The sequence below is a fragment of the Manis javanica genome, chromosome 2, assembly GCF_040802235.1.
Source record: "Manis javanica isolate MJ-LG chromosome 2, MJ_LKY, whole genome shotgun sequence".
In the NCBI taxonomy this organism is placed as follows: Eukaryota; Metazoa; Chordata; class Mammalia; order Pholidota; family Manidae; genus Manis; species Manis javanica.
The window spans coordinates 80345044-80368022 of NC_133157.1; the positions used below are offsets into that span (position 1 = coordinate 80345044).

At 39.3% G+C, this 22979-nt stretch overlaps 1 protein-coding gene and 1 long non-coding RNA gene across 7 annotated transcripts in view; one reads left to right on the top strand and one right to left on the bottom strand.

Annotated features, from left to right (window-relative positions):
• Window positions 1-5982: 5982 nt before the first annotated feature.
• The window catches only part of LOC108408377 (uncharacterized), a 50306-nt gene continuing 33309 nt past the window's right edge, over window positions 5983-22979 (top strand). The window contains exons 1-2 of the long non-coding RNA XR_012127770.1: window positions 5983-6259; window positions 6702-6835. This is a non-coding gene — a long non-coding RNA (uncharacterized lncRNA). The remainder of the gene's footprint in view (window positions 6260-6701; window positions 6836-22979) is intronic.
• Window positions 10615-22979, bottom strand: part of SLC28A3 (solute carrier family 28 member 3) — a 52750-nt gene continuing 40385 nt past the window's right edge. The window contains exons 12-19 of one of the 6 annotated variants that reach the window (XM_017678346.3): window positions 21562-21692; window positions 20191-20359; window positions 19576-19773; window positions 15380-15461; window positions 14903-15001; window positions 14544-14664; window positions 13780-13873; window positions 10615-13658 (exon numbers count right to left, since the gene is read on the bottom strand). In XM_017678346.3, the coding sequence (XP_017533835.3) occupies window positions 13635-13658; window positions 13780-13873; window positions 14544-14664; window positions 14903-15001; window positions 15380-15461; window positions 19576-19773; window positions 20191-20359; window positions 21562-21692 (918 nt within the window). In that variant the 3' untranslated portion in view covers window positions 10615-13634. The other 5 variants (XR_012127769.1, XM_017678344.3, XM_017678345.3 and 2 more) reach the window with 5 other exon arrangements.

Here is a 22979-nt window from a genome sequence, read left to right on the forward strand (position 1 = left end):
CTCTTAGGATAAATTAATTTGTTTGTGGCATCACAAACAGTTATGTTTCTCCTGGGCAATTGTAAAAATAAAACCTATGACATTGAGAAATGTGTCCTTAAAAGTTTTACAGTCACATTAGCCACAGGAAAGCTTAGAGCTAAATTTGTAACTCATTCACAGCAAATATAAAAACCTTATGATATATGATTTTGTGTTGTTTATTTCTGACTCTTAGTATGTTTCTATATGTTTTTTTATTATTAACATTAACAGTAAGGATTGGGTATGACTGACTGTAAGGAATGGAACCCCAAAATACCAGTGGCTTCAACAAGATAGAAGCTTAACTTTCTCTCAGGTAAAGTTCTAGGCAGGTGATCCAAGTTTGGAAGGGCAGCTCCATGATCATCAGGAGCCCAGACTTCTCATGTGTTGCTCTGCCATCCTCAGCACACAGCCTCCAACTCATGGAACCAGAGGCTGCTCCAGCTCTCACCATCATGTCTGCACCCAGTCAGCAGGAAGGAGACTAGAAAAGGAGCACAACCAATCCTTTTAAAGAAGTATCCTTTAAAGGATACTTTCTAGAACTTGCACATACAACTTTCATAAACATCCTATTGACCAGACCTTGGTCACTTAGCTTCACCTGCCTTTAAGTGTCCCAGGAAATGTGGGAAGCCATGTATTTTAGCTGAAAATGAGAAGTCTTAATACTGAGAAGGAAGGGGAGGTGGGCTTTTAGGAAATAAGCAACAGGCTGTGGTGGTACAATTATTTGTTAATTTGGATTATTTAATGGATCTTTGTGAATTCCTTTAAATTCTCTCCATGCTGGAGTTGGGCAGTTATAAGCAAATGAAGAAATAAAAAGGTTTATGTTCTTCAGAAGGAAGATGGATCTTATTCTCGTTCTTGTTTAAGAACGAGAGTCAGTTAAGAACATGAGTCAGTTGCCGAATGGTCTCTTTGATGCCATGGAATTCTTTAACAGTTTCTGTAGATCCAATCTGGGATGCTCAGATTACTGAGCAAAGTTAGTGCAGGTGAGTTTGGGCTATTTATCTCTGAAAGCTAACGAGCAATATATATTCACCCAAATTGAGGCTGTAAAGGAAGATACACTTTCTTGATTTGCAGTGAATTTTTATCAGTGTAATAACTTAATATGCTTCTCTCTGGCAGTCAGGTTGGGGATTAGATAAGGTATTGGTAAAAAGGATTTTGAAATTATTATTTGTTTGCTAGACAGATTTCTTTCAGATAGTGTGGCTGTTGGGCTCCCCCCCATGGGAATGAAGGACATGACAAAAAGGATTCAGAGTGAAAGTTGTTGGATGCTACTGGTTAGAATTGTTGTCTTGTCATGAGATTAATTTCTTTAATTAAAAAAATTCTAATTTAAAATGTTTTATTTATTTTTAATTGAAATGCAGTTATTATATTGGTTTCAGGTATATAACATTAATGATGGGTGATTAGTGATTGGTTTCACAACACAGTGATTTAATTATACATTAAAGTTATATAGCTACACTAGAGTAGTATTTTTCAAATATTAGTGCGCTAGGATCTTACAGACATTGTTAAAACTGCAAATGACTGGACTCCACCCTCAGAGATTCTGAATTCAATAGCTTGGAGGCAGGATTTTAACAAATCCTGGACTAGAGGATGCTGATCACTTAAGTCAAACACTTCTAACTGGAGTCAATTAAACTTCCCTTTGAAAAAGAACAAGTCACTAAAAAAAATAGTTTGCTTTAAATACTTAATTTTCTAGATTTCTGAAGGATCTGTAATTTCTCCTCCCTTCCTAATCTCTTTTGTGAAGCATGACATCAGACCAATGGAATGCAGCTGAATTCCTGCTTAGATGTTAAGGGGGAGCTTTGAGCACTCGCTTGCTGCTTCTGGGGACCAGTGGGCATAGAGAAAGCATACTTTGGCCCCTCCTTACAAGGGCAACCACCGCACACTGATCTGTGTTGGTTTCCAGTCTGGCAACTCTATAGGGTCACCTGTGTCATAGCAGCAGGAGGAAGCTGCAGTTGACCGTGGTGTTCCAAATGCTCTGAAAACAGGGTTCCAATCCCCTGCCCTGACCTGTGCCTCTCTGTAATATCCTGGGTGCAAAGCTGTTTGGACTCTGGAAGTTGGAGGCCTGAGAGAAAAAGGGTGGGAGGGGGGATTCTGGGACAAGAGCCATATTGGTGGCAGATGTGTATAAATTGGAACTGTCAGTTGGACCAGCAGGAAGTAAGAAGTATGAATGTTCGGGGAACAGAGTGAATCACATTCTTAACGACAGCTTGAAATTTAGGCCAAGAGGTGAATTACAAGTTCTTCACTCAATGTGAAATATTGAGAAACAAGGAAAATCAATCATCCTTCGCCTTTTGAGTGTTTGTGGGAGGACTGGAAGAAGAGAAGGATGGTGATCTCGAGTCTTTCAACATTTTATTATAAAAAATTTTTTGAACATACAGAAAACTTGAAAGTTTTATAATATAACACACTAAGATTCTACTACTGACATTTTATCTTACCTACTTGATAATATACTATCCACGTGTATATCTCTCTATCCTTTTATCTATACATTTTATTTATTTTTTGGGTAGCTTTAATCTTAATATTCTGATCATCATTTCTTTCTTCTTTTCCTACTCTGGTGTTTATTACTGTCCATTTGTCCTTATCCATCCCAAGTCATCATCTTTAATGCTTAAAATAAAGAACATTATAACAACAAAATAACTACCATTTATTGAACACATACTACATGGCAAGCACAATGATAGCCACCTTTCTTATACTGCTATCTTATTATTTGTCAGAATGAGAAGGGGTACAATTATTCCTCTTTTAATGGTAAGTAAGCAGAGTCTCAGAGGAAGCGGCTAATTTAGACTTCAAATCCGGTCCTATCTGACATTTTGCCTTGGCAACCCAGTGTCAGGGGGAATAACAACCCTTGAGATTCCCTTTGAAAACTAGATTAGTGAAAAATTCATTAAAGTAATCTCAAACTCCTTATCAAGATCATTGATAATATCATTTTCCTCATGTAAAGAAGTCTTTCGCTCAAAGTGAAACGGAATGGCTAATCTGTGAATCGCTGTCATCTGCAAACTCAGTGGGTATCTGCCTTTCTTTGCACAAGAGTAAAGTAAACACTATTTCCTTCTCTCCATTATCATTGATGAAAGTCATTGACTTATTTTGTGGGCCAAGCATTCCATTCATCTAATTCTAAGAGTAATTCTCTGAGGTAAATATTATAATCCCCATTTGAGAGATTGTAGGGGATAGAAAGGATCTTTTCCTCTACTTCTAAGGTTCTATAATGGGGGGACACAATCTGATAAAAGATTGATTAAAAAAAGGAACAGTTTATTTTGCATGCACCCAGGGGCTTCATGAGAAAGAAATGAAAACCCAGAGAAGTGATTAGACCTGGGGCTTATGTACTATTTTAACAAAGAGTGACAAATTGCGAGGCAACTAGGCGAAGGAAAGGGGTAAATTGTGGGAAATAAACTGGCAGCAAATTATGCCTGTGGGGGAGTATGTTGTAGAAAGGTAAACATAGGGGGAAACTAATGGAAGAAGGACTTATTTGGTAATATTTGTTGTACACACTCACGTTGGTGCCTTCTCCATTTAAAAGAGTTGTCTCCAGTGGTTGAGGTGTCCTCCTATTCCTGGTACAGGAGAGGAAGACACCTTTACAAATGGAAATTTATGCTCTACTTTTTACAGAGCAAGGGGGAGGGCAGTGAGCTAATAGCTTTCAGCTCAAAACAGTCCTTAATACAAAGTGACATCTTTTGGGGTAGCATAATTTGATCCCTTTCAAGAGCAAGCAATTGATTTTCACTGGAGTAGACAGAGATCAATGGGACTGAAGAGAAAGTCTGCATACACCACAATACTTGGGGATTTTTTAATGTAATAAATGTGGCATCTCAAATAAGCAGAAAATAGAAACTACCAGTATTCAATAAGTGATGTTGGCACACCTTCTGCCTGGCAAAAGCACCACAAAATTTAAAAATACAAATGATAATATGGGGGAAATTATTGCAATTCATATTACAAAGAGTTATGCTCCCTGGTAGGTAAATAGCCCTATAAATGTCTGAGGAAAGGGCCACTTACCCAATAGACAAATGGGTGAAGGGCAGGAATAGACTATTCCTAGAAGAAGAAGTGCACATGGAAGTAAAGTACACATTCAAAGAAGAAGAAGTAAATATTCAAAGAGATAGGTGGCCTTGTTAAACAAGAGAAATGTAAATTAAACAACATTGAGATACCATTTCCTTTGCATTTTTCAAAAGTCCAAAAGTTAAATAAAATACTTGGTTGGTGAGAATATCAACCAGTCAAATCTCCACGGAGGGCAGTTTGTCAATATCTTTCAGAATTATAGATGTACATATCCTAAGTTTCAGCAATTCTATCCCTAGAAATCTCTTCTACAAGTATACTCACATGTCAAGTGACAGGTAGAGGCTATTTATTACAGCATTTTGCTTTGTTTTGCAAAATGTGGGATACAGCATAAATAGATGACTACTAAATAAATCATAGCAAATCCATATGATATGTACAAAAGGGTGAAGTCTTTATGTAGTGACTTAGAAAGAGCCCTATAATATATAATTAAGTAAAAAGAGCTAAATACAAAACAGTAGTACATTGCGCTGCCATTTGTGAATCGTGGGAGTTGATCCGCTCCCCCTGCAAAAGAGAAGCCAGGGCTGTTCTCCTGGGCAACCTGAGGATATAGGACATCCAATTCTGGATCCTGCTTTTGCTGGTGAAATTGCTGGCCCTCCCCTAACTGGGTGGGCAGATTCAGGTCGCCAGAGACCTGTGACTGATGGGAACCATACTGTTTGGTTCTTGTGGACTAGGTGCTTCTTTCCTCCTGGACTGGGTCTAAGGATTGTACAGAGTTAGAGTTCACACTTACTTTTGTCTTACTTATATGTGATGAGTCTGTGTTGGCAGTACAAGAGCCCACTGAAGAAATAGAGAAACCACTTTCAGTTCCAGCTCTGGCACTAGAAAATTCATCTTTCATAAGATGAAGACAACTCAGTATGTCATTAACTACGGGTTTTTATAAAGTGGATGTCGATGGTTAGTGTACGAAATTCGACCCCAGCCCAGGCCTGCTTCATGTTTCAACTACCTTCTCGGTTGTCTGGAGAATCTAGGATTTTCATTACAGGTAGACTGGTTTTGTACTGAAAATATGTTGTCTATTCAAATGATTGATTATTTGGCTTTGCTCTGAGGCTTAGCATAAGATGGGGAGACATTCTGTTGGCAGATAAATCTCTAAATATTTTTGTATTCTTGTGATGAACTAATCCTGAATTTGTGTTAAGATTTGGCTACAAGAATGTTTATTGCCCAGATGTATTAGTAATCATGAAAAATGGGAAACATCCATAATGACCGACCATAGGACATAAGTTAAGTTATGGTATAGTCATATAATGGAATGGTCTGCAGCCATTTAAAAATGATGATGTAGAAGAATATTTAACAACATATAAAGTGTTCATGATATGTCAAGTAGGGGAAAAGCTGGCCTCATAATAAATCACAGTAGTAATCTTATTTTAAAACTATTACACACACACACACACACACACACACACACATTGAATGGCTACATAACCCAGATAATTAGCCCTTGTTATATTTTTGTGATGGCACATGGATAAAGTTTTTATTTTCTTCCTAATATTGTGAATATTTTTCTACAACAAATATGATTGAAACCTGGATACAATCCCTCCCACCCCTGCATGTTCCTGATAATACTGCTAAGAGGCAGGAGAAAGAATTTGAGAAATTCATTTTATTTTCAGGTCATCGAGAACACCACATCCTGCCAATTTTAGAGGGAATTTGATGGAATTCTTTCTGAATACTCTAGTAGCTTTTGAGAAGGAACTTTCTTGAGTGTCCAGCTGCAGCACCCTGTGAGCACACAGTGCTTGTTTGAGAACCTGGAGTCTGTTGCCATGGAAACAATAGTCAAGTCAGGCTGCTGCAAGAGGGCCCCTCCCAAGTCTCCAAGAACATACTGCTCCCTTCCGTTAAGTTCCATTTGGTTTAAGTAGATGCAGAAATCCTTCCTTTCTGGATAGCCTGTTTTCCATGGCCAGACATTGATGAATGGATGGTCAAACAGAGCAAATAATTCTGTTTGAGATGTTCTGCTTGGAAAGGGCAGGTTGAATTTTGATGGGTGAGTTCTAATGAGAATTAGAGTCTTTGTTTCACAAAACTGCTTTTAAGAACTGGTCAACCTTTCTCATAAGGTTGATTAAATTCATTACAGCTCCTAAGAAACAAAATTTTTAGCTGATGGATGCTTCTGTACCTTGAAAGCCTGCTGGAGCCCAAATCTGTTTTGCTATGATCAGAGCTTACTTTGCATGCACAATACTTCCAAACTACAACGTGTTTTTACATTTCTTATATATGTTTTTTTATTCATGTTTTGCACTACAGTTCTATGAGGTCAAATGGTAATGTAACCTCTGCTTTTATTGGAGACTTAGAAAAGCCAAGTGAATTTTCTCAAAATGTAGTACACTGAAAGTGCTATTATGTAGAGTGTGTAACAGGCTAATCAACATTCCATTCAAGCTAGAGTAACCTCCCTCTTATTTCCTTTTGAGACTCAGTCATCACTGATCTTCCAGTTTGTGACTTGAAGGCAACAATCTTGAAAATCCTTGTGAAGAATGACATACATGTGAGAAGACTCTGCAAGATTATGAAGGGGAGAAAGGGAAATGAGGAGCAAACACCCATGAGGGTAAACCATGCCCTTTTCACATCCCAATTTGTATTTCCTAAGCTTACAGTATTCTGAAACACCTAAAGTTTCTTTCAAAAAACATATCTTCTGCAAAAAAACTAAAAAAGAACCTTCATGTCCATCAAGAGTAGAATGGATACATAAATGGTAGTCTATTCATACAAAGAAATAATACTCAGCAATAAGAACAGAATGATTTTAATTAAAGATTAAACTTAATAAAGATAAACTTGAAACAGGATAAAACTTAAATACCTTATGCTGAATGAGAAAACTGAGCAACAAGAGAGCATGTGCTAAACTATTTATCTGAGCTAATCTCTGGGAAGGAAATCAGTCAGGCTTGCCTGGGAGATAGTGGGTGAGATTGGCTGGGAAGGGGCACCAGGTAACTATCTGAAGTGATGGAAATGTGCTTCACCTTTATTGGGATAAGAGTTACTTTGGCATATATATTTGTCAAAACTCATCACACCCTTCATCAAACTCTATGCTTAGAATCTGTGCACTTACTGTGTACAATTACACTTCAATGAAGAAAAGGGGTGTACCTTATAGCCTTTCTCTTGGAGGTATATTTCTAAGTACTTTACATGACATGAGATGTGTTTAGTTGCATTTTACAGATGGAAAAACTGAAGCACAGGGAGGTCATAGAAATTTCTAAGGCAACAGTGTCTGGGACCAGAATTTGAACCCTGACAATTCTGCTCCAGAGCTGGACTCTTAGCTGCTAAATCATACTTCCTGTCTTGCCCAGAAGTAGCAACTGGCTTATTTCCCATTTCCTGTCAGAGCTTTTCCAGATATGACAGAACAATTATTCATTTTAGCAGAAAGATTCTGGTTATTTAAAATATGTTTATTTATGTTGGCTTTTGGGATACTTAAGTGATTCCATTTAGCTTTGATGAAGACAACACTACTAAATAGCAGTACTGGCCTTGCAGACTATCAGGAAGGCCAGTCTCCTGACTTTTGCTAATCACTGCTTGGCACAGTGTTGTCAGACAAGGAAAGTCATGTGTTTGATGTTGCCAAGAAATGGAAGGTCAAAATGCATTAGTCATTGGGCTTAGGAGAGGATTCATCTACTCCAGTTTGCTGGTTATAACTTACTATAGTTTATTATGTAGAAAGAAAAATTAGCTGTGACACCAAAGTGTTGTTAACCATGGCTGACTTTGGGGAATAAGATTGAGGTAGGAAGAGGTTTCCAATTTCTCAATTACACATTTGCATATATCAATGGCAATTTTTATTATGAGTATGCATTTTTGATGAGACTTTTAAATCTTTTTAACAGTGATCCAACTGACTATTCTGGCTTACGTGAGGGCTAGCCATTTGCAATATTCATTCATTCGATTGAACAAACATTTACCAAATGTCTACAAGATTCGAGGTACTAGATACTAGAGATACATAGGAATTAGTAGTCTAGTGGTTAAATGACATATGGGCAAATAACTATGGAATGAGGTAATTACTCTGTAGCTGAAGGGATTTGAATTAGAACAAAGAATACTGCCTCAACACTGCTTTTAGCCATGGTAACTATGGCTATAACTGGAGCAAGAAGAGAAGGAAGCATTTCTGAATGCCCTAAGGTTCTACAGTCCTCTTATTCTATGAAGATTATTAGAAGCATGCCCAGTAATGGAAGGTGTAGGCTGATTCTGCCTGTTAACATGGCTTGACAGACATCAGGTTTTTCCCAATCCTGGTTTCTCATGATAACATGGTGGGTTATCAGTTGACAGAGGACTAAACTTCAAGGTTGCCTTTTAAATGCTTTTTTGTTCCATGACTATAGGCTGTATCCCTAACATCAGTTATTTATTTCCATTTTGCAAAAGGCATAATAGTTGAGAGGGGCTGGCTTGGCACAATCATAGTTTACTTTCTAGAGTTTCTTGAAATGAAAATGTCAAGTAGCCCGCTGATGACTAGGGTTGCAAGTACTCAGCATCCAGTGGTCAGTTGTACTGTTTTTGTAATACAGAGGAAAACAGAATTATCATAAGCTTGTGCTGTCTTTAAATTCAGAAAAAGAATGGGTAAGTGTATCCTTTCCTTCCTGCTTGAGCTTAAAAAAAGACTTTTTAGTTCAGTTATAGGTTGTAAAAGGCAGCTTTTCTCAGGAGCATATGGTTCATTAGCTCCATATGGTGTACCTGTACCAGACATTTCTTCCTTAGTCCTGTATCCTGCCTGTTTAAAATGTGAATGACCATCCCCCTTTTCCCTACTCTAGGACATCCAGGGAAGTTTAATCCTTTCTGACCCACTGTGTCCTTCAATACCTCCATTATAAGCATGCCTGATTTTGGAATTATTCTGTAATTGGAAGTCAGCCTCACTGGGCAAGTGCACAAGTCTTAAGCTCTTCAATAGTGACCTACCAGCATAATTACATGACAGAAATATAAAAGCAATTAGTTGGAGGTATTTGCAAAATGAACTCATGTTAGCAATCTGTGTAACTACAGAGACCTCACTCAGATCAAATGGTTTGGATGTACTGATTTTACCAATGGAAAAAAAAAATCAAAGAAAATTCTCCATATCCCATGACTCTAATCTACTCTTGGCTGAGGCCTTAAGTCCCCTGCAGGGCCAGAGGATTTATTTATAATGATAGTTTCTGGATTGGGGAGAGGAATGCCATTCCTGCCCCCTCCCTTTTGTAATCCAGTGGAAAATAACAAGGAGAATAAGAAGCAATAAAGCAAACGTCCATCTTCATTGAAATTAGGAAACATTCATATCTGAACCCATGATACTGTGTTTGGAAAAGGGCTTTCATATTAGTGAAAAGTTTATCAGTGTGAAGATAGACCCAAAGAGAATGTTGGGTGCTTCACATGTCATGGGCAGACTAGACAGAGGGCAGAATTCTTCAAAATAGATGCCATAGCTTTGACGTAGAGCAAAGTCAAGTAACCTGTCAGTACTGAGTGACCTCAGACAACAACTGAGCAAACACATAGGACCTACAGACATTCTATGTTTGCAATCTTAGAAGACAATGGGGAATAAACAGCCCTCCAACTTCTATGTCTTCTAAAGAAGAGCAAATACACCATGATGGACCAAAACTCCATTAAGTGGTTTCACTGGGAGGAGGGTAACTTTCAGCCAGCCCAGAGACACTCAACATTCGTAGGGGATTGATAAGGTTTCTGGAGGCAGCAAGCTCAAAGTGCTCACTAGCTCATTTGCCTGGTCCTTATCCTTAGTATTCTTTCTCATGTGATTCAGGAATAATACTCCGTTCGCAGTTCAAGGATGGACAGTATTGAAAAATCAATCACCATGATAGTAATGTGAGCATGTTGCATTTAAAAAGAAATATCACACAGACACATAAAGGTAGATGAGTAAAACAATCAGAAAGATTATAGCATAAAGCAGGTAAAAATTAAGATAACATATTTCTACAAGAAGCCATCTGGCAACATATATTAATACCAAATATATATGCATACTTCAATTCACCTAGGAAATCATTCTATAGAATTGCACTAATATGGTAACCACTAATACTTGAAATATGAAACTATTTTATATGTAAAACTGAGGAACTAAAATTTTGATTTAAAATGATACTGATTTCAGTTATTGGAAAACTTTAAAGCATGTTTGAAACAAACTGGGTATGTGAATTTGCTTTCAACCATGAATTTTATGAACTCGAAACACAGATCAAGTACTGCCAATGAAAATTTAGTGTCTCAATCAAGATATGCTCTAAATATAAAATACACACTAGATTTTAGTAAGACTTTATTCAGTAAAAAGAATGCGAAATATCTTGAAATGATATCTTAGATATATTGGGTTAAATACATTATTAAAAATTTTCCAGTTTTTTTTTTTTACCTTTTTAAAGTGGCTACTAGAAAATTTTAAATAACGTGCAACTTGATAGTGTTTCTATCAGATAGCACTGCCTTAGGTATGTAAATAGGTGAGATGTCAAGTCAATGGGCAGGTACTGTAAAAACAAAACAAAACTGGAAAAGGAATGCATGTTCATAGAGGAATGGTTAGTACATACATGTAACATGTCATGAGCTATTATGAAGCCTTTGAAAAGAATAAAGTTTTGTCAGTGTACCTGAATAAGCACAAAGTATTGTTGTACAAGAAAAGTAAACTGCATAGAAATGTTGGCAATACCAGTATTGTAAAGCTACCAATCCCAGTCATCAATAGATGGATATGTTTGTAAGATGGGACTTGAACATGGAAAGAAGTACAAAAAGCTATACATGAAGCCCTTTAACCTGGGTCACCTGTATGTGGCGGGCCAGGGGCAGAGACGAGGAGGGAAGCAAGTAGAAAGAAAATAAAATGTTTAACTCCCTCCCTCTTCCAGCATGTGTATTATCTCTTTAAGCTGTTACACACACAAACACACATGCTTGCCAGAAGGGAAGGTTAGAGCTAGAGCTATATATAATGACTTGTAGGAGTGTCCAAGGGCAAAGAAGTTGAAGGTGATATGTAAATGGACTCACCCTATTTGTGTAAGAACCATAAATCTCTCCCTGTCCCCATTCTTATATATGTTTAGAGAAAGGTGTGTGTGTTAGTTAATTGACAATAATAATCTCAAGGGTGTGGTACTGGAAAGTGAGTTGGGGTAAACAGAGTGGAGAGAAAGCGGGTGGTGTGTATTTGTCACTTTTTATTACAAATGGATATTACTTTTTGTATTTTGAAGAAGAAGAAAACTTAAAAAACAGGGCAGAATTATTAAGTTTCTTGAAATAAAAGAGCTCGTAGAAGAGTTATATTTCCAAGGAATAGTAATGGCAACAGACAGAATTTAAAAATCAGTTGGCCAGACAGGGACACTAGAGCAGCAAAGAGATTCTCAGGTATAAAACAACAGAAAAATGTGAAGATTTAAAAGGAGGAAACAGAGAGAGAAAAATAATAGCCATAGCAAACATAGGAGAATCAACATAGGAATAATTGACACACCTGATGTATGTAGGCTTTTATGAAGGTTGACCCAAGAACATAGACAACAGAGGGAAAAGACATGTGAATATATTTTTCTAAAATAAAATCTAAATGAAAGGGCATACTGAGTTCCAAGAAAAACTTGATACAAATGATCAATAATTAGAAATAGCCTAGTGTATTGTACTTCAGAGATAAGAATTCTTTGGGCATTTAGCTCCCACCTTCACCACCATTATCATCACACAGACACAAAAATCAGCTATTTACATGTGGATTAAAAAAAATACTCTTTTGCATGAACAAAAAAGGAAAACATAAATAAAATAAATTACTTAAGGTATTCCAAAATCTTTTCACATTTTTTCTTTCTTGTGAGTCACCTTTTGATTCAGTCATTGGTGTTTGTGTTTTTCTTACACAATGTGGTCTCTATACTATTAAGAACATTGGTGATGAGCATTTCATTGAAGAGCAACCCAATACAGTTCTTGTTTGTTCTCAGAACCCATTGAAGTTCTTGTTTGATACCCATTAAGCAAGTTTGTTGATGCTTTCCTCATCAATGGAAGGGCTTCAGATCTCATCCAGGATCTATTTTTGTTGCTCAAATGATCCTTACATAGCTTTTTGACAAGAGTGGTGCCATTTTCCAGTGTAGTCACCAGGAACATGAACAAATTTGCACGTGAATAGTTTTACAGTTATGCCCTATGATACACTGACTCCTTGAAGAGAGACTTGGATATCATGCACCGATATGGTATATTATTTCTTCAAAATACTCACTATCCCTTCCTACAACAGGATAATTTTTCCATAGCCATTGACAATATGCTTATCACTGACCGGCTTTGGATAATGGGATGCAGTGCAAGTGCAGGGTCTCGCTTCCTAGCAGAAGTTCCAAGAGCCACATGTGGTCCCCAGCTTTCTTTTCCCTCTGCCATAAAAATAACGTGCCCCACACAGTGGCTGCTCCTTTAGCCTGGGTCCTGGAAATGAACACAGCATGGCATGTAGCCAAAACTGACCCCCAATAAGCATACAATAAGAGTGAAAAATAGACTTGTAAGCCATCCATCCCCATGAAGGTTTTTGGCTTACTTGTTACTGCAGCATAGTTTAGTTTAAAGTGACTGGTATAAATCTTAGCATGTAGGATTTTGAACCTTGTTTTGGAATGGTCTAAAGCTCTTCCAAAGGGCTCCTAATTTCTACAGGACTTCCTCAGGGTAGGTCATGAATGGATGATTGATGACTGGTCGTTTCCAGAAGAGATTCAAATTTAAGCTATTTCAGGTCAGACAGGGTGAATACAGAGTGACCTTAGCTGAGATGTTTTTTAAAGGAGTCATTCTGAGTTTTAGAGACTCACAGTAACTGGATGTGGCTGAATCACAGCCCAGTTGTTGCGAATCATCACTTATACCTGTATTCTGGTAAAATGTCCTGAAATTCTGAAGTTAGAAAACTCTTTGGGGACTGGAGACAATACCTCATTTTGAGACAACCTACTAGTTCTTAGTAGGAAAAGGGTTGGAAAGGAGAGGACAGGGAGGAGGAAGATGCTGTAGATAATGAATTTTTCTTCTTTCCAATTAAAGCTGATTCCATGATCGAAGTATCAATTTGTGGAGAATAGTTTCTTTTTTTTCTCCCCAAAGCAGAAAATTAGCACCTGCATTTAGAGTTCTGTTGGAGAAGTAGCTGAACTCAAAAAGCATTAGAGATCCAACTGCAGTTCACTGTCGATGGGTTCAACAATTTGCAGCATCCCTTCAAAGAATACAGGCTGTGGTTTCCTCCTGGGATGACCTCACTGGGATCTGTGGCGACAGTGCTGAGGGCAAGTGGGATGAAACAAGTTAGCTGAGACTTAGAAAAGAAAATGGAAACAGTACATGAGCAGAACATGGGACATTCAAAATAACATGGGGCAGGAAGTGGATTTCCTCGCTCACATTCTGGTTCATGTCAGTTAAGGACAGAGGCACCAGAGGATTAGTTTTGACTCTGAAATCCTGTTTGGCTTCTGTATTTGTTTGGCTTCTATCCCTTAATAAACATAGGAATAAACAAAGAAATGATAGAATTACCTTCTTTAAGACACTCGTACTTAAAGAAGGTTAAATGAGAGTAGGGATATTGATTTTGCAAATAGAAACTGTACAGGATGAGTGGCCAGCACTGGCCACTGGTGGCCTCTCATCCACCATCGCCATCACCATCACCAGCACCATGTTTCAGGACAGCCTGTACTGCTTGATCCCCCAAAAGGGAGGCAATACCTAGCAACTAGTAGTAGGGTGCTAGTAAGGGCATGAGCTCTGTGGGCAGAAGGCCTGAATTTTACATCTTGATTGTGTTTGCCCTCATTTTGTTTGGGTAAGTGATATAGCCTTCCAAGCCCTGATTTTATCAAATGTTCAAAAGAAAAAAAGCTATAGTGCCTAACTTATATAGTGGTTGCAGGTTTAAGTGAGCTCATTCATCCACAGTGCCTGCCATAGTGGGGGGCAGGTGAAATGCTTGAGCAGCACCGGCTTCTTCTTGTGGTTCAGTCTTAGCTGAGAAAAGTCCAAATGAAAAGTGCTTAGAATTGTCATACAAGTTCTTATTTTTAAATAAAGAGTTACAATGTTAGAAAAATAAGTGGATGGGGTCTTCAGGTCTAGTTTGTTTATTAATAATGGACAGGAAGAAGTTATAATCAAGAGTACAATACCTGTTCAATAGGCTTTGGCAACAAGATACCACATTAGTCATGTTTCTAGGTAAACTGGAGTTGAGGGCATTCTCTAAAACGTGATGGCAATCAATGTCTACAGGATTGTGGGAGAGTATGCCTAGGAGTGGAACAGAGTGCCATTTATTAGTAATTAACAAAGTCCCTGAACTCTCCTTCTGTTATTCGCTTCACCACCATGTGCCACACATTTCTTTTTACAATATGCTCAACAGCAGCTCTGCTTCTCAGCTTACTGAGCAGCATATGCTGCAATATTCAGGATGGAAGCACTGTCCCCTGAAAGTGGCCATCCTGTATGCATGGGGAGACAGCACACAAAGGGCAGCACGCAGTACCTGCGATGCAAGCTGTCATGAAGCAGGCGATGGTCCCTGCAATCAGAGCTCTCAATGACCCGGAGGCAATGTCCCTCTTTCTGGAGGGAGCCATGGATGCTGGGAAACATGGAAGCAAGTAGGAGAGATTAATGTTGAGGCTATTGATTAGAATTCCAAATCCCAGCTTCTGAGAATTGTCCTATGGCTGGGGTCTCAGGTCATCTGATCTTTAAAAATAATGTTATCTGGCAAAAATAAATGAAACGTGTCATCCCTGGGTAGAGGAGCACCTACATTTGAGCAAATTCTTCCTGAGGTTACCTTGGGTCTATATAGGAAAACTATACTGAAAAATAGAGCTAGAAATAGATCCTAAAGGATTTGCTACTGTTACAGAGCCTTTTTCTCCTGACATGAATAACATTATAGAGCAAGATGGAGATCCAAAGTATATTTATGTCACATCTGTTAGGGAAGGATATTATTTTCACTTACAGAGTCCACCGATCACTATTCCTAGGGAGCCAAAATTGGCAAAGCCACAGAGAGCGTAAGTGGCAATTGTCTCGGAACGAATCTGTAAAGAAGCATAAACACACAGATGTATACATAGTGTGACCCAGCTGGGAAATCTGACATCCTAACAAGCTTCCTATTTTGACAATGGGATACATATGGACAAGTAAGTGTACAGTGGCATCAAACACCCACTGCTTCCTGGATGTTTTTTTTCCATCTCCCCTTAAAATATCAAGGGAGGGAAAGAGGCTGTGTGTGAATTCAGAGACTTTCTGCAAAGGATTTAGAATTGGTAGTGTTGGCCTCTACAAATGCTACTTTCTGCTCAGTGTTAACTTCTAATATTCATTGTAACCTGGCCAACTGCTGTAATGTGCCATGTACAATGCTAGCTGCTGAAGATACAAAATTGGTCTCTGAAAATACTCACATTACATTTATTTGACAAAGGACTTACTCAGAATGTATTAAAATTGTTATAACTCAATGATAAGAAGACAAGCAGCCAGTGAAGAATGGATATAGAGATTTCACAAAAGACACACAAATGGCCAGTAAGTACATGAGTAGTTGTTTGACATCATTAGTCACCAGGGAAATGCAAATTAAAACAATGAGATACCACCACACATCCACTAAAATGGCTAAAAGAGATGGACAATATCAAGTGCTGGCAAGGATGTGGAGGATTTGGAACTCTCATACATTGTTGGTGGGAATGTAAACAGACACAGCCTATTGTAAAATACATACTTAGTAGTTTCTTACCAAGTTAACATACATGGCCTGTATGACCCAGAAATCCCACTCCTTGGGATTTTCTCAGGATAAATAAAAATGTATGCCCACAAGAAGATTGTACATGAATATTTATAGCAGATTTTTTCATAATAGCGCCAAGCTGGCAACAACTCAAAATGTCCTTCAAGAGGCAAATGGACAAATTGTGGATATCTGTAAAATAGAATACTACTCTGCAGTAAGAAGGAAAATAACTAATGCATGTAATAATGTGAATGCTAAGGGAATCCATTTGCATGAAATTCTAGAACAAGCAAAATAATCTATGGTGAAAAGTCTTGGCTTCCTAGAAGTGGGTGGGTGGGTGGAACAGGTATTGTTGATTCCTGGCCATAAGGGAGGTTTTCCAGGTGTAATGTAAACATTTTCTATCTTGACTGAGGTTGTGGCTACACAGGTGACACGTCTGTCAAGACTCGTATGTACACCAAAAATGGCCTTTTTTGTATGTACATTATACTTCAGAGAAAAGGAATTACATTAATAAGAAGTCAGTGCACAGACTTTCAGTCTGGCTGTGGTGTGGGTTGTCTGTCTTTGTTCTTCAGCTCTGACCATCCTGTAGGAAAATCAGGTGCCCGTCTGTAAGCAGGAATGAATAGTCCTTCCACAGGGGGCAGTGGGAAGATATAAGGTGGATTCATGCAAGTGCGAGCATGGTGTTCCGGCTCCAGCCTGACAGTCAAGACGGACTGACTACAGGGGGCTCAGAGGATCCAGTGGACTTTGTTGTTCACCAGAGGCACACCTAAGCTAGCAAATGCACCCACACAACTGAGGCAATTATTTTCTTTTCCCCAATCCCCCCAAAATCTATGATTTAGTTCAAAGAAAAAACCAGGCCAATGCTGCTTTCAAAAGTAATGGTGCCTTTTCAGTCCAACCAAATGGATTTTTGAAAAGCTCCCATTTAAGACTCAAGTGGTCCTGGTAAGTTTTTTGCTGATTATAAAGCCCCTTCTTCTCTTTTATCTCTTCTGAGACCACCTTGTTGATATTTTCAATCAGCATACAGGAAAAAATAATTGCAAGTATTTGAGCAGTCCGCTGTTTCTGGAAAAGCTCATCCTCATTTCCTGTGCTCTCTAGTGCTTTTCATTTTGTTCAGTTGGCTTCAAAACCAGGCAGCCTTATTAAGAGAGCATGGGAAGGGATATGGCATAAAGTGCTTAAGATTGGTCTTTCCTTTTTCTGGGGATCTGTGGGAAAGGGGTACACAGATGTGGCCATGTAGGCTTTGTAATAAGATGAAAAGGAGGCTGGGATGGTTCCACTTTGCCTTTGCCCATAAATGTGCAGAATGATGTGATGGAAAGAGCTTTCTTGCACTAGGAAATTAATAATACCTCTTGCAGCTCTCCTGGCACACAGCAAGGACGCTGTCTATACAAGGCCAGTCAGTGTAACACTGCTTCCAAAAGCAAAAATTGGTAGCAGTGTTCATTAACAAAGGACTGGTTAAAATAAATAACGGTGTGCAAATAAACAAATTACATAAACAATATCACAGATACTGATATAGAATGGCATCCAAGGTATGTTATTAAGTGCAAAGAGCAAGGTTAGTAACCGTGAGCATGTTAGACCCTGAGGGGAGAAATAGCGAGGATGAGTTTCTCTCTATCCCTTGTACCTTTTGGAATCTGTACCATGCTATGTGCTATGTGAAAACAAATAAGCATGCAAAGTGTTATCTCTATTCTATGAAAGAGAAAATGATGGAGTAAAAAAGCTCGTTCTGGGGATGACATGCTGTATACACATTCTAATATCTTATCTTAGATGGGGGTTGGCAGTGGGCCTAATTCAATGCATAACACTGTATTTTTGCCTCATGGATCCAAGTCTCATGCGTCAGTCACCTAGTGCCTTTTCCAGGAGACGATGGGACATGCCCCCCACTAGTTGGTTGATGGACACTGAAATTGCAGGGGCTCCTCCCCATTTTATTGATTGGAAATAGGAAATTGGGGAAAAACAAAATGCTTTTCCCATCATGACTCAACAATAGCAGAAGCCATTGAGCTCGTATCTCCATTTATCCTCTACGGGTCTGTCCCTGGCTGGACTCACCCCCAACCCAAATCAGCAGTGCTCTTTTGTCTCTGTTCTCTTAGTCACCTGATGCACAAACCCACTTAGCAGGGCCAGAACTGCGAGCTTGTTTTGCTCACTAACAAAACCACTTTCTCCAGGCAATTGGCAGTTGGGAATGGAAAACATGTTGCTTCATCTAGCCCATTGTTTGCTTTTGGCAGAGAAGCAAGCTGGTTTGTGGTGGCATCCAAACAATGAGTACATTCGGCTGTGCTCCACTGTGTGGCCAGCTGCAGAATGAACATTTGAGAAACAGCAGACCTGCAGGGCCAGTTCTCCTATCAGATGTGTGGGTCAAAATGCCCCTGACTGTAAGATACAAATCAGCACCTTCCTGGAGTGTGCTGTTATATTTGTGCAACATGTAGGAGTAAGTTTGTGTGTTTGGTCTTCGGGACGCTGGGAGAGGCGGTGGTGGTGTTCAGAGGTGGGCAGTCTCAGTGAGAACACTGGGCAGCATGCTTTTCCTCCCCTTTGTTTTTAAAGCCAAATACATGCCTACAAAATTAATTCCAAATGAATTGTTTCAGTTAATAATGGTGGTGGTCAGAAATGTTCACCATTTCCCTAAGGGTTACCACATGTGACAATTCTGTTCTTCAGGCAAATAGGAATTGATGACTCAGATGCAGATGTAGCCCAAGTCATGGCGTCTCCTGAATTCCCTTATCCCATTCAAGGCTGAGCAGATCCGGGCATCTCCTTACAGCCTGCGGACCTGATGTCCTGGCATAGTTAAAGGGCATTTGCCTCCAAGGTTCAGACCACAGATCCAGAGCCTCTTCTCCTCCCTCATCCACTCGGAGAGTAGCAACTGTGTTGCAGTATTTCTTTAGGAAGTGAATTTAGGTAGTGTTTCAGAGTTCATAGACTCTCTCAAGCTGTAAAGAAGAGAGCTTCAAGATCATGAGACTGCCAGCCCACACTGTGACCTCGGCACCTAGAAGGCATTCAATAAACATTTGTTGATTGATTTCAATCCGAGCTCATATAACTCTGGGTTCGAATCCATACCACTCAAAAGTAAATGATCACAGTGGTAAAGATTAGCTGTATGTCTCTCCACACACACATGCACACACACATGCTCACACATACTAATTAAATTAAGGTAACTGAAAATTATGGGATGCTATGTTCACCATGAGCTCAGTTTGTTTTGTTCTCTGATGTATCCCAAGTGCCTGGCGTGATGCACAGAGGCACTGGTAACTATTGGATGAATGCATGTACATGATGAAGAAGTATACTGAAAAACAAAAATATTTACTCACCGACATATATTGCTGCACACCATTCACAAATTTGGGCCCAGCCTCTTTCCTTAGGTTGATTAATTTTGAGAGGTGCTCATAAGCCACAAATTCATTGAAGAATGTCTTATAACCTATGAGTCTGGCAACCATGAAGCTGTCTTCCCAGTCCACCCCCATCATGAAGGAAAAGGGCATGAAGATGTAGGAGCATATTATCTATAAAAACCAAAAACAGATATTTCATGAGAGTAGTGATTTGCTTGCAGGTGATCTGCTTCTACCTCCCCTTTGTGACAAGATTGTCCCCATCCCCTCTGGGTGTCCTCTAGGCATAGGGACTCTTCACATTCCCTCGCCATCTGTATCCATTAGAAATCAAGGTTGAAATTGGGTCATTTGAAGTAACCTGGATTCCTGGGATGGGGTCAGGAAGGAATGACTATGCTGGGGGAAGGAAGGTGACAGAGAAAGAGACAGATGAGTGGGAAGACAATTTGTGCATTGGGAAGAGTGTGTAGAGTGTGCTATAGGCCCAGGGATGGCTATTCATAAACCTATTTTATTTTTAAACAAAGACAGGCAGAAACATGATGGAGGAGAAACAAATGGAAGAAAAACATGGTGGAATTCTACCTCAAAACTCAGTTGTGGGTAGTCAAACATGTTTCCAAACCAAGACAGGGCTGAATTCACAAAAGACAACAGGGCCAGGAAGGCAATCAGATTCACAGCGATGTTTGCCACCAGGGAGATGGATGAGGATGCTCCCTGCGATGCAGCTTCTAGGAGATTCCTCGAATCACTTTAACAAAAAATAGAAATTCCAGAATTACCAAGGAATTGTCAGCAGGGGTACGTCACAGGTGTAGAAATGGTATTAACAGAGCTTATTGGGATGGAGAGACAAACTCTCAGGCCCATGCCTTGGTCAAAATACTCATCTGAAAACCATCAAAATACTCATCAAATTCCATAAAATCGTAACAGGACTTATAATTTTTGAGTGTAGTTGATGGGCACATGGGTATCTAAACATTACAATACTCTTTTAACTTGGGAGCATTTATAATTTAAAAATTGAGAAAAGATAAAAATATTGTTAAGTTTTAAACATTATATTAAGAGTAACTACCAGAGAATTTTGTAAAATACTCATGTATAAGAACTAACAATCCAATAAAGGTCTGAATATCTATCACCTTATTCAAGAAATGGAATGCCATTATATTTTGAGTCCCCTTGCCCAGTCTCATTCTCTTGAATCACTTTATCAAAAAATAGCAATTTCAGAATTGCTAATTTCAGAGGTACCTGATTCCCTAGAATTTGCTTATCATTCCTTTTCTTTTCAATTTTCCTCTATGTCCTGTACCCCTAAATAACATGTAGGTTCACAGGTTTTCTCACTTTATTAGTGTGATCACACACATTCCACATATATATGTTCTTTGTCAGCTTGCATTTCACTGATGGTCATGATTCATACAAACAAGAGATGAATCTCAGAAATATGTTGGTTGGTGGATTCTGTTATTTAGTGAGATGCTTCTGAACTTTTGAACATCCTAAATCCCTTAGTCTTTACAACCTTTTTCTCTTTTTCTTTTTTTTTCAAAAGAAAATGAACAGAAAAGGGGACAAAGATACCTGGACCACACCTTCTTTTCCATATTATATAAGAAACTTCCAGAAATGGTCATCCCATGGCTTTCCAATGGTCTTAAACCAAGGCTTGGTGAACACTACACTATATTAAAAATGAAATATCTACACTGAACAGTCAAGGAAAGTTATTGACATTCAGGTACTTAGAAAGGTTTTCAAGTGTTGAAACAAGGTTTTTTGGGTGAGGTCTAATAGTCACTGGGAAATTCATGTTAATACCATAATTCACTGAGCTCCCTGATTATCAACTGTTTGCTGTACTTTGAATTTGGACCTCACTCTCCCCAACCCTGGCTGGCTTGTATATAGTCATTAAGTAGGTGAATGTGTTCCACTTACCCACTTTCCATTTTCATGGCATTCTTGAGGGTTATTTTAGGTGTTTCAGTCTCAGGCCAAAAGAGTTTAGCCACAGCCAGTGATGCGGGGGCTGACATTACAGAGGCAGTTAACAGGTGGGAAGAAGAGACCTGCAATTTCGGTAGAAAGAGGCCAACTTAGGGCTGGCTTTACTGTGGTGTTCAGGATAAACGGTCCAAAAGCCTTACAAGAGATGGGGGGTGGGGGTGGGGCAGGAATTGAGTGTAAGCCAAAAAACAATGTTTCTTTGGAGGTCTGGAAGCCTGATGAGTCAAGTCAGCATTGCCTTGAGAGCCAGAGGGAGACGGGAGGAATCCATGTCAGTGGGCCACATCCTCAGGGGAAGCCCAAAGCCGGAATCTGATCATTTCAGAAAATAATTAATCCTGTGTTGTAGGAACTTTTAAAGAAGATTTCCTCCACTTCTCTGTTGTTCTTTCGAATGCTCAAATAGTCCCTAACCCCCATATTTCATTACATCATCAATTTAGGTAGGAGATGTCTGGGGTGCAGGAATGCATACACCCCTTGTGGTCTTCCTCTTAATTTCCTGAAGTCCTTTGCACCTTTACATAATGTTATCACCTCAATATGTGAACTATTTCTGTTTTCCTCGCTGCAGGTCCACTTAAACTGTTTCCCCTTTCCTTCCTACACCTTTATTTTGTTTCGGGATTTTCTTCCATATATTGTAAGGATGCTGGAATCCATACCTCCCTGCCCAATCCCTCTGCACCCAGACATTTTTGCATGCAGCATTCCTGCTGTGGTGGTGGAATGGGTCAACTGGGGAACCAGTCATACTGCTCTTCCTGAGATCTTCCTCACCCTTTCCTTCTCCCTCTTCCTACTGGTTGGCATTCTGAGACACAGAGGCAGTCCTGGAATGAAACTCACCTGTCTTGTAAGAACTGCTAGCTACCTGGGTCACACAGCTGCTGTGTTATTCGATTTTCCCAGTGGGGGATGCATCTACCTGTGGCTTGTAAGCCCTGTGCTTGAGATGCACATACCATTTACCATAGTGTTTTGCAGCCCTCTACCATAGACCAACAGCTTTCAAACTGGGCTGTGCATTGGAATCTGAGGAGTTTTTAAAGAATATTGATGCCTGGGTCTCATCCCTGGAGATTCTGGTTTAATTACTCTGGGGTGTGGGTTTGGGCATTAGGGTTTTTAAAAGCTCCCAGGTAATTCTCATGTGCAGTAAGGCTTGAGAACCACAGCTACAGGTCAGGGGTCAGGAAACTTTTCTGTGAAGGACCAGGAGTAAATAATTTTGGCTTTTTTGGGCCACAACTACTCAACTCTAGCATACAGGCTGCCACAGAGAAATAAAAAGTAATAGTTACTTTCCAATAAAACACAAGTGTGGGGAAAATGGAAGTTCCCATGGC